The 12499-nt window shown below is 44.6% G+C and overlaps 1 protein-coding gene across 2 annotated transcripts in view; it reads left to right on the forward strand.

The window, feature by feature from the left end:
* The window catches only part of RDX (radixin), a 49531-nt gene extending 43809 nt beyond the window's left edge, over positions 1-5722 (forward strand). The window contains exon 15 of one of the 2 annotated variants that reach the window (XM_030042914.2): positions 5013-5722. In XM_030042914.2, coding sequence (XP_029898774.1) covers positions 5013-5049 — 37 coding nt within the window. In that variant the 3' untranslated portion in view covers positions 5050-5722. Of the gene's footprint in view, positions 1-486; positions 515-5012 lie in introns of those variants that run through there. The other variant, XM_041118559.1, reaches the window with a different exon arrangement.
* Positions 5723-12499: the final 6777 nt, after the last annotated feature.

A 12499-nucleotide genomic window follows, 5' to 3' on the forward strand; every position in this document is an offset into this window, starting at 1 on the left:
ACTGAGCTGAGTCCAGATCTATAGGCATAGGCCAGTTATCTGATTTTGTTTTGATTCATGGAGCCTGTCACTTGTGTTCACTTTTATCATCCGCAGACTCTGAGTTGACAAACTGCTCCTTTTGAGTGCAGTTAGAGAAACTTCGGCTTGTTTTGCTTCTCCTTCCTTCCATGCAAAGAGATTGCTGACATATCAAATGTGTATGTTTCATTTAATGTGAATGAAGTGGACTCACCAAAGCCCAAAAAGCCTTCCCCCCAAAACTCTAATCCCAGACCATCAAATTTCTTCACAAGAAGAGACCACAATATTTGCAGCAGTGCCTGCAATATTCTAGATACTCAGGAAGAGATAGATTATGCCCACATAGCTCATGGTTTAGGGAAAGACAAAGTTAGCAAAGCGAAATGGAGCATTTTGAATTGCTGGGATTCCATTAGGTGTTTATATTATACAAATAATGCATCAGAGTGTTTTTGTTCACAGCAGTAGGCTTTAGGCAGCAGAAGAAACAAGGGGACAAGGAAATGCACATCAAAGGAGGTGGCCTAGTCGGTGCAAATATTCCTAATGCACATGTGCGTAAGAGTTAATGTTCCCTGTGCTCTGGATAAGTGGATCAAGTGAAAAGAGATCAAGCTCAGAGGTAGGAAAATGGCATTGCCTTTTTTTTTTTTTTTTTTCTTATTTGGGGCTTTTTTGTTTGCTTTTAAACTACCTTATTTACATGAGAGGAATTGCCATTATCTGAATATTTAGCTGAAGGCTTTAGAAAGCTTGCTATCCAGCACTAAAACGTCTTGGAGTTCTTAAGGCCATGTGTACCCAGACTGGCCTCTATTATAGCTTGCTAAATTTCAGCAGAAGACGTCCTCTGCGGTCTGATAATTTTGCCTTGGAGCATTTCTGCATTGACAAGATAAGTTGTGTACATGCACGGTTCTAGCTGCCCCGCTGCTTGTTCCAGCAACGCGAAACCCATGCGTACCTATGTGAAACAGTAATCGCATGATAGGCTCCATGACTACATATGCTGAACTCTGCGGGATCTTGTATCAAGTCTACAGCTCCCTGTGGCCTCAGCTTTCATGCTTCTTATTCACCCTTGATTTCTTCATTAAACTTGATACAGTATTTAACTACTTAATCTATAACTTCAATAATATTCTACTAAACTGAGCTTCCAGTAAATGATTGACTACTATGTCAAATGCTTTCTTAAAATACATTATACTGATGAGTTGAAATAGTTGCACTTTTACTTAAGCAGCACTTCTGATTAATTAATAATCTCTATGAATATGGTAATTGCAGTTGTATTGCCAGAAAGAAATTCATTTGCATCGGGGCTGAGGCTGAAAACTTTTCTGCCAAGTGCACTTCGGTCTTCAACAAAGTAAGTTGAGAATGCATAGGTAACATCCAGAATACACAGACCAGTCAATCCTGCTGCTGCTGCCTTTATTGCTGGGAACAAATTCATTTATGTTTGAGCGAGCAGATTCAGTGTTTAGGGATTTGCGGCAGGACAGCAAGCTTCTTCACACATCAGAAAAATTTCTAAAAATGATAAGAAATCTTCATATGATTAATCGGTACTTCTGCTGTATATTTCCTGTCCTTTATAGTTTTTCTTCAGTTTAAGTCACGTTTCGAATTCTTGGATTTCTTCTCTTGCAGTGTTTCGGGCATCCATCTCGCTGCTGAGTGCCAGTTGTTGTACTTCTGCACCATATAAAAACACAGCTCTTCCTCTTTGTTCTTTTGCATTTGGGATCTTACAGTGTTGCTTTCAAAGCCAGCGAACTCATCATATTTAAATTTAGAACTATTACTGCTACTTCCTGGAATAATCTTTGGATTAATCTTGGCTACATGTTCTCTTATCAGGCACACATAGTATATGCTGCCTTATAGATGAAGTAGCTGTATTGAGTAGTTAATAATTGCTAGGAGCATTCTGGAGAACATCAAATGTCAGAAAACAAGTATATTAATGCATGCAGAAAACTGGGGAAGATCTGAATCACAGTGTTTATAGCCATGAGGTTCAACTTTGAGCCTAGCCCTAGTCACGCAAGGGAGCAGGTGGGAGAGAAATCCTGTGCTTTTGTTGTGTAGCTTATCTGTCTGTCTGGACTATGCAAGAGAAAGCACTGGAATAGGATGGCTATGCCCGCTCAAACAGCAGAGTAGTTGGGCACAGCTGCATGGTGCTATGGCTTTGCTTTTCTGCACAACAGTTGTCCTGGATGTAAAAATACTAAAAAGAAAAAAAACTATGAAGTAGTTGACTTTTTCCTGTGGACTCATTTAAGAGTTATGGTCATATTCCTGCCTGGCTTCCAACCTTGTCTGCAGGTCACCCTGGTAAAAGCTGAACTCCTCTATAGCATAAGCGCAGACACCCTTGTGGACTTGGGTATCCAGTGGTTCTTCAGCCCATCCTGACTTTAAGAAGCAGTGGCAGGTGTCGGGGGAAAAGATCTCATACCCGTCTCCGTTCATTTTAATACGGGGCCGTGAAAATAAATTCTGGAGAACCTTCTTTCTAGCGGTGGCTTCTGTATGCTTTGGGTGGCCCTTTTCACCCATGTTTTCTCCCAGTCTTTGAACTGGTTCTTACTACTTGCCTTGCTTTACTGCTGTTGGGTTTTTTTGTGGTTTTTTTTTTTTGTCCTTGCTAGTGTGTCATGTCATTTATTTAACCTGAAGAATAGATTTCAGTTTAGATCATCGAGAGCTTTAATGCAATTAAATAACTTTAAGTATGTGAATGCAAATTTAAGACAGGGAAGGAAGATGTTGCATAATTAGAAGTTTAAAAAAATTGTGGGGGGAAAAAAGCTTAAGCCTAAAGACTGACCAAAAGAAGAACTATGTTGCATTAGCTGACTAGTTAGACTACAGGGTGAAAACAAGAGGCAGGCAGCTATGTACGGCAAGGTCGACTTTTTATCAAACTAAATTTATGGTAGAAAAGTACTTTGGTAAAATTCACCAGGCTATTTATTTATTGACATTTGCTGGATTTTTTTAGAGAGCACTGGAGAAGAGAATACCATATATTTCTTCAGTCATATTTTCTTTAATTACTTCTGTTGTGGCTTATTCTATCAATTTAAGAGTAAAAATGCCTTTTTCCTCCCCAGCGATTTTGTAAAATTGTGTTCTGCCTATGACGCTGCAACTAGCTTTGCAGTCTGGAGCTTAATGGATTAAACTATTTTCTGAGGAAAAGGTAGTATAATTTGCTTTGCGTTTAACTGAGCTCGGTAATTTATACATATATATATATATAAAAATATATATAGCATGGTTAAACTGGAGATTTCTAATATAGTATGTGGCATCAGGCCTTGTAATGGCTATATTAAAGTGAAATACACAAGTTGCTACTTATTTTTGTATAAAACTTTGATTTCTAATAGTTTTAGAAATCAAGCTTTTTAAAGCTAACTGTGTTTAAAAAATTATTTTAAAAATATTACAGCATGCAGAGTGAATATGGTTCAGTTTTTTGTCCTTGATAGCAAAATTGGATCTATTTATCTGCATGTTTGTCTTTGTCCTGCAAAAGCCGGTTGTTTCTGAGGAGCTCTTAGTACCAGGAAACATTTCACTGGTTTCAGTGGTACCTTCCCGCTGTACAGTTTCACTCACTGCCAGAAGCCCGTTTCTTCTCCCCATCCCTGGCCAGGAATTGCTGTCAGCTTTTAAAACACCACGGTGGTTTTAGTACTTCTGAATCTTAACCACATCTCTTATTTGCTTATGCTCAAGCCCTGGAAGTTCCCACTGACTTTCTGTGCCAGAAGACTATTTGTGTGGGGAAACAGGCTGTGGTATAAAATTTGACATGACATTCCTATGTGTTACATGCTGTAGCTGCACTTGTAAATTTAAAAAAAGTGCTATTGAGGGCTTCTTACTTTTGAATAGCAACTGATTTCCTATGCTTATTGAATGACAAAGAGAATCTGGTAATTAAGTCTTTTTCCTGATTCCTTTTGAATAAAATTCTGATTTATTAATACTTATAGCTGAAGTGTTTCTCTAAAACAATGGGAAAGAGAGGTTTGCACTGTAGGAAGGGTGAATTTAAAATACTGATTATTCTTTGCCTATTCATGATATAATATATTAAAGGAAGTCATTCTCTAAAAGGAAAATATTTTTCAAGCCACTTCAACAATGAGTTTTCATTAAAATCAACATGGAAAATACACATTTTTGAAATGTATCTTCACTCAGGTAAATTTTGACTCATTGTAAAGATTTCCACCAGAGAACTTTAAACTTTAGGAGAGAAATAAATTTGAGAGAGATTCTTTATGCTGTCCTTACCTTTTCTCCAAAATGCTCATGCAAGGCAACAAACTGAATAAACTAAACCCCAGAGTTTGTACAGCAAATGGCATGTGTGCTGTGCTAAAAAGAAGAGATGTCTGCAATCATATTGGCTGTGATTGAATGTTCTACAGATATGTCCTATATTTGGTATATTTATGCACAAGGCATCTTATTTCAGTCACCTTTGGGAGCAGTTTTAACACAGTCTTACCTACGTCGCACTCAGCTGTGGTTTGTGTCATCTGCATTAGCAAATTAGCCCTTTAAAACTACTCCCTGGGTGGATTTTAGGTTAGGTTCTTTAGAATGCTAAAATTTGTCATCAAAACTGTACTGGTATCTGTAAAAATTTGACTCTGGCATAGAAGAGAAGTTAGAGAGTCGGACCTGCTCTTCAAGCTGAAAGACAATGAAGATGGGTTCTGGGTGTCCTTGGGGGCCTTGGCCACAAGAACCATCTGTTTCTTAAATCATTCTTTTTCTGATGCTCCCTCATTCTGCTGATGTCTTAGAAACAAAATTCAGTTGGAGATTAAATTCAGAATAGTTACAGGGAGTGAAATATGGCTCTTACAATATTGCTGCATATTTCTATTTATTGTTTTTGTTTAGTATCCGTTTGCTAAATCTGCTTGATCTCTCTGTGTCTTTTTGTGCAGGTTACAAAAGTACGATCTCTTGCAGCCCTTAGGATAGGAACAAGGTAAAGATCAGCAGAAGACCTGGGGTCTGCCAAGGCCTGCTATTGTGCTTCTGTAACTCTGGACAGTTTACAGCGCTTTAAATTAGGTGCTGCCTGGTCCATGAAGAGTTTTTTGGAAGGACCAGAAGTGCTGTTATGACATTTTGTTAATGTTTGGTTCTCTCATGGTCTCTCTAAATCTTTCCTTTGTTGTCTTTTCCCAGGAGAAAATTAGCTTTTTGAAGTATTTAAGCCATTGTTCTTCCCAGAAAAACAGGAAATAATACTAATATGTTAATCTTTAACATGTAATGGGACGTGCTAGCGTGAAATGTGATGTGACCCTTCAAAGTGCTTGGAGGATCTTGTAGGTTTTGCCCACAAATGATGTAGTGTGGGAAGCCTGACTCTATATCCAGCCTGGGTAAAGTGAAATAAGAGTAGATACTTTCCAAGTTTTATTGGTTTTCTACACAATTCCTAATAGCCCTGATGATACATGAATAATGTCAGATAATTTTCTAATGTAAAACTCCCAATTTAATATGTCTGTACATACATTCCAGTGTAAGCACCCGTTGCTACTTGCCTTTTTGTACGCTAATAGGATGTGCATACTGTGTATACGTAACTGCGTTGAATTGTGCACCCTGCACAAAAGCCTGAATAAATGGGTTTTAACGTTAATCCAAAGAATCACTATTCATTTGATGATCAGTGTTGCTTATTGCTAGTGGAAATTTTTTTCAGTTCTCTGAGAAGTTTACTTCATGTTGTGGCACCAATCCAAAGTGGAGTTTCCAGGTAAATGTCTTGTCCTGTGATCAGGTAAGCCATGGGAGGCTGGATTTGCAAAGAACGGATCTTTCTTGAAGGAAAAGATGGGAGCTGGTAATTAAGGAAGCTGATAATTAAGTAGATGGACACCTGAATTATTCCCAAATTCAGCTAGCATCCCCTGGGAATATACCAAACCTTGGAAACACTTGTGTTTCTCACGGTGCCGTCTTGCACAATGGCCTCCTGCATTGGGAACCGTGCGGGTAGATCCATCGGAGGACTTGGATCTGAAACAGCGGCTGCCAAAGCCTTAACAACATGTGTCCAAATCATTAGCTGACAATTGCCCAGCGAGAGAGCTGCCTCAGCGCTTCGCGAGCCTCCCATGGAACTGGGACGCTGCGTGGGTGCTCGCTGCTGTGCCTCCTGCGGGGAGCAGCTCTCTGGCTTGGCCGATGGAGGAGGGGCTGTGTGCAGTGGGCTCTCCATCCTGGCAGGGTTTTGGGGGCATGTCCCCCGGACCTCAGGACTGCGAGTGGGCCGGGCGGGCTGTGGGTCATCGCCAGCCTCCTGCTGAAACCCCTGCAGAGCCAGGGGGCTGCGCAGAAGGAAGCCTCCCTTGCCTCTAACTAGGGCACCACCAGTTGAAGCAAGACCCTGGCTCAGCCCTTGGAGGACAAGGTTTGGGTTCAGGATGCCGAGAGGAACGTGAAGTCCAGAGCTGTGGATTTCAGGGGCTGCTTTGCACATCTAGGCCAGCATCGGGCCTCGGGACTGGCTTGCTCAGCACTTGGGCGATTCCTTTAAAATTGTTTCTGCAGCCTCCCTCTGCCTGCGTCGCCCGTGCGAGGGGTTAGAGATGCTCCTAGTGCTCAGGGGAACCAAGGCACAGTGGCCTCCATGAATCTTATCTCTAGCCAGATTTTCAAGTGTTTCTGCAGTAACTGCCACTTTGAAGTAGCCTTCTCTAAGACTGTGTTTGCTTCAGGTACTAACAGTGAAAGGTAAGAAGACCCTTTCATGCAAATGCATCTTCAGTACAACTGCAAAATGTTCCCAAGGATTTTATTTACTGTTGTGCTGCCTTTGCTTATGTCTGCCTATGATGCTTTTTAGCTTCTGTTGTCAGTGTTGAAGTTCTCTGGTGGATATCCTGCAGAGTGGGAATTGAGCAAGATGAAGTGTAAGGTACCCTAGCAGCCAGAGTTAAAACCAGAAACCTGAAAGAAAGTGATTTTGATGTAATGAAAGCTTTGGGCTCTTTCTCACTGCTGATGATAGCTTTGTTCAAAATGTAGCTGCTCTGGTCTTAGCTATAACAGATCACATTGGCTGCTTCTTGTTAGCTGGAAGGTGCAGGTTCGCATCCACTGCTGGTGGCTGGCAGGAGCTGGTCTGGGAAGGCAGCTCCCCGCTGGTGGCTGCTGGAAGACCTGGCCTGGGCACATCACCTCTGCTGCAGCTGCTTTGTATAAGCTTGATGGCTGAAAATTGTCGTGGTCTTCCATGCAGGGTGACAATCATGCCTGTGGGAAGACCACAGGAGGTTTCTCGGTCACCTCAGGGGGTGTCAGGATTTTGCCCTGGTGAGGATGTTGTTGAAATAGCAGATTGGTGTTTACCCGTAGGTAAAAGTCTGTCTGAAGTATTGTTGTAGCAGAGTTGTATGGTGAAAAATGCTGTCCTGCAGGGAAGGAAAGCGTGAATTCAATCATGCCTGTGAATACCCAGCTTGCAAGAGCAGTGCCTGGTCTGTAAGGCAGAAAGCAACTTGATCACCACTTGAAGTGGTGTTTTCCTTCCTTGTCCCCCTCGCCTCTGTGCTATTTCCACACTTGGTGGCTGGCCAGTGACTTTGCTGGTCCTTGCGAAAGTTCATCATGGGTTTTTCCTCTAATTTCACAAGTAGCCTTTGCATTTGTGGCTGCAGCAGGGTCTGGCTTTGAAAGCAGCTGGGCTGCAGCTGGTGGGGGGCAGGTGGGCACACAGTGGCTGGGGTGCAGACATCCTGGGTCTCAGGGCTTGGCCGCCTCGCTGCCTCAGCTGCGGAGGACAATATCGTAAACCTACATACATTTGGGGGTTTTTTCCCAGTTTCTGTGATGGCATGACTGAAGCTCTGCTGCTGCTTTGCTTTTCAGCAGTTGATGTGTGCTGGCAAGTTAGCGAATGAAAGCCTGCATGCCTCCCCAACGCTGGCAGCCTCCTATGGCAGTGCTTGCTGGCCCTCAGCAGGGGGGTGGTATCCCACTAAATTAGTTTTAAATGTCAGAAGAAAAGGGTGGAGTGAACAAGTTAACTTTTATTAAAAGTCTGATCCGGGTTTAGAATAGGGTAGCAGCCCCATTTCCTGGCAGCACGTGGCACGCTAACACTTTCCATTTTTATCATGCTGACATTTTCCTTTCTCTGAAATAGTTCTATAGATGTAGCCCATGCTAACCATGAGCAGCTCTGCTGTGTCCTGCGTGCACAGAGTTTCAGCATGAAATAAATCACTTCGTTGCAGAAGGAGTCAAGGGAAACTCATTTCTTCTTGTTATGTTTGTTTATTGATTTATTTCATACATCATCCCTCTCTGCAGTTCCTGGAGCATCTGCCTCTCCTTGGCCATGGTGACCGTGATGATACCAGGGCAGAGCCTCAGCCTGTGAACGCTGGGGGCAGGTTAGTGCTGAGGGCCACTGTGGTCTGCACCCCCCCAGAAAAACATTTAACTGGGTCTGAGCCCCAGCAGGTCAGTCGTTATAGTCGGTCTTCAAATATGTGGCTCATGCCAGAGTCACCAACAACTGCTGGAGCAGCAAGAGCTGCTGCTGTGGTCTGTGAGGTGGGGGAGCAGGTAGGAAAACACACTGCCTGACACGGGGAGTTCTGCTACTGAATTCAGTTCTTTCCCCCGGGGGGGGGGGGAGAATATTTCTATTTCTGAAATAGGCAAAATATAAATTGAATCCATGTTTGTGTGTACCCGAAAGCTTTGTATAGGTGGATGAAAACCAAATTCCTTCTCCCTGCCTCCCAAGCACCCCTGGCAAGACCCCAATGCAATTTTCCCCTTTTCAGGCTGCATGTCACCCAAACCACTGCAACGGCTCCAGGTTCCAGGGTGCAATCAGGGATCTCTGTAAGGTGATTTCCTTAAGGAACCTGCGTGGCAAATGCTCATCTCCAGCTCCTTATCCCTCACACTCCTTTTGCTTATGCTTCACCCAGCTCATGTAAATTAATAGCAGCGTTTGATTTCTGTTGTACCTACCTGCTGCTGTTGGCAAGTTCAATGGGGGGGGGGGGGGAACCACAACCCTTCCTATGGAGGCCAGTAAATAGAGTGACACCAGGAACATCTTCTGCACACCTACCACGGGGTGCTCTTGCATACCTCCCAGTACCCAGCTGTTGGTCCTGGTGAGAGTGGGGCACCCCTGCTCCTCTACCCACCCCCAGTCCTGCCCTGTGGGACTCCAGTGAGGACTGGTCTCCTACAAGCTGGTCTTAGGCAGGTCCTCCTCAGCCTGGAGTTTCTCCCAAGCTCTCCTTGGAGAGCTTTGTGGGTTGGAGACATCCCCGGGGATGGGCAGAGCAATGCAGGGCAGCAGCTCCTTCCTGCTGGTGGCTGTAGGACTCCCTCTGGGAGCCTGCGGTGTCGTTGAGAAGGCGCAGTGAAACAAGGGTGTGCGATAAACCTGATCGGTGCAGGAAATGTCAATAATTTTCAACATTGCTGCTGCTTCTGCCGTGCTGGGTGTCTCAGGTGTGGGTCCTGAACACAACTCCTCTGTTGTTACGCTGAAGAGCAGATGATGGTGGTATTTAATGCATGTGCTCCTAATGTGCCCAGTTCCTTGCCAGCTTTTCTCTACAGTCACAGCAAACCTTTGGAGCAAAGGGGGCAGTTCACGTACTGGAGCAGAAAATCTCTCATCCATTTCTTCAGTGCAGAATGAGCTCAAAGATCCTGCGAGGCTGGAGAATGCTGCCTGGAGCAGCCAAAGTGATGCTTTGTCCTGCTTGGAAATGATCTTGCAAGGAGCATCCCTGTGTGGCTGTACAACAGCCTCTCTTGTAGCTCCTCGAGACAAGGTCGTGCGGGTTGTCTAGTTCAAATTTCAGCTCCAGGATGACTGACAGAGCCCCTTCATTTCCAACATAACATCACTTCAACCTGCATCAGGAGCCACTGTGATGCCTGTCAGGCTCACATGGACTCTCGATAAAGCCATCACAAGAGAAATTCGTAACCTGCAAACAGACTCTCCAAGTCTGCCTTGTGTGATGCAGGCAAGCAGATCCTCATGGGACTTAACGACTTGACTGCACTGGGGAAACTCGCTTTCCTTGGTCAGCCCAAGGGAGAAATCGGAGCTACGGAGGAGAGGCCTCAGGCAGTCGTGTGACCACCATCCAAAGAGACCAAGCCAGATTACACAAGCACCAGCAGCTCAGTGTCTTGAGCAACAAAAAGGCTGGATTTGGCATTCGTGAAGCAATCATCTCATAAAATGAAATTCAACCTGTGCCAGCAAACCACCTGTGAAGAAACCAGCATGTCCAGGGACATGCCAAATCACACTTGCGGCTTTGCAATTCCTCTGAATTATCCAGCATACTGGTTTCCTCAAAAAACAAGGAATGAGCACAACTGGTAGTGGCTGTGAGGTCTCACTGAAGAGAAGAGTTACAACTGGGAATACTGATGTTTAAAGCAGTTTGTTGGTCAAGATCAGCACTTCTACTGCACTTCCCTCAGTGTTTAAAAACACTGCCACTGGTGAGCATACTGTATGGATCTTTACTTCTGTGTGCTGCAGTGGGCTGAATGCAGCATCACAACTATAAACATAAGCACTGAGTTCAGTAATTATGCAATTTTCAGGGCACTTGCAGCCAGAAGCTGGGCTCTGGAGGTGCTTGCCCCCCTCAGGGGAACAAAGAGCATGATGGTCACCCAACATCTCCCACCAGGTACCATCCCACAGCTCAAGAGCAAAAGCTGGAGCATCCTATGGTCAAGAGTCAAACGGGGAAGCCAGCAATGCAACCAGGGAAGCAGCAACTATCTTTCTTTCCTTTATAAAATAAATAACTTCAATGTGCTAAACAACTAAGTGACAGAGAAAAGTTATAATGTGTTTATTAGATTTTGTACTGGGCTTATGACCCAAGCTCTGGACATGCTCCAGGCTCTCTTTGCAGGGACAACAAGCTGATGGTTGTCGTTGGGCTTTGGACATCCACCCAACCCTACCTTCTGCTCCTCAGATCTTTGGAGTTACAACTCTCAGCTTTGGAGCACCACAATGTCAACGTTATCTCCTGCCTGCAGTTTGCTTCTGCATCAGAAATGGATGAAATGTGGTTTTTTTTTTTTTTTCTCTTCCCTTACCCTAAGCAATGTCTTCAAGAGAACAGTGACTTGCAGGAAAAGCAAGCCGTCTTCTCCTTAACTCATCTGGGTGGAGGCTGCTGGTCAAGCAGAGGAGGACGGGCCCTTTGGAGACATGCACATAGGGTCTTCAGACAGTGCTGCTCAGCCTGATAAATACAGCAGAACTAACTTGCACCTCTGAGGCCATAAAGTGAGTCCTTCCTGTACTTGCGCTTTGTGGGATGGAGCCTCTGCCCTCCAAAATTGCATTTTCTTGCCAGGTGAATAGTATGATACTATTTCTAAAAGTGTAAGGGAAAGTGTGCAGACCATGCTATTTAATTTCCTCATCTACTGCAAATAATAGAAGATTTCTGGATCTATCATGTGGAGACACAATGCAAATGCTTTAGAGAGAGAGACTTTTAAGCAGCTGGGCAAAGAAACTGATGGTGCTGTGCAGATCAGCAGCCAAGGAAACCACTTCAGGTCATCGATCCATCTCTTCCTGCTGGAGACGTCATCATTTACCCTGAGCCTTCTCTCTGTTTACGTACACAGTCTTTGCTCAAGCTCCAAGCATTGATTCACAGAAAAGTAGCTGCGACAATTCAAACAGAAAAAAAAAATGATGTATTTCCATGTGGTGAGCGTGAAGGCTCAGCTGAGCTGAAGGCAACGGGAGCGCCTGGGCCAGCAATAGCCCAGCCTGACTTCTGACAGCAAGGCAACAGAAGTGCTCAGAGTCCAGCAGCAGATCAGAAAAAAAAAAGCACTGCAAGCACAAAACGGTATGTTAGAGACCAAGCAGCCTCACGCCGGAGCTTTGCAAAGGAACCACCCTCTGAAGCCAAGCAGCGTACCGGGGTGGTGCGGGCAGCACAGGTAGGGATGGGATGGGATGGGATGGGATGGGACGGGACCACCTCACCCCGCGAGCCAGGGGAGCGCTTCCCTCCCTCCCCTCGCATTACATGCACGCAGCTTCCCATCGCTCCTCTGCTCCGCTGCCGATGTGATCGGTCATGGTTCGCGCACACCATGATGAGTTCTGAGATCAGCATCCCCGGAGGTACGTCGCTGTAGTATTTCCACCCAGCTGCTGGGGAGGGACCTTCACGCTTCACTCCAGTGCCTCCCTTTGCCCTGAAAGGAGGCACAGTCGTATGATACGCTCAGGCTGGATACAGTAAAACAGCAGATGTTCACAGCTGTGCAAAACATTTGCATTAAGCAAATTACCAGTGGTCATAACTGACGAAGGGCAACACTATGGGTTTTTTAGGCCAACTGCTCATTCCATCTGCACTGCTTC

This window comes from Aquila chrysaetos, chromosome 19 (genome assembly GCF_900496995.4).
Source record: "Aquila chrysaetos chrysaetos chromosome 19, bAquChr1.4, whole genome shotgun sequence".
NCBI lineage: Eukaryota > Metazoa > Chordata > Aves > Accipitriformes > Accipitridae > Aquila > Aquila chrysaetos.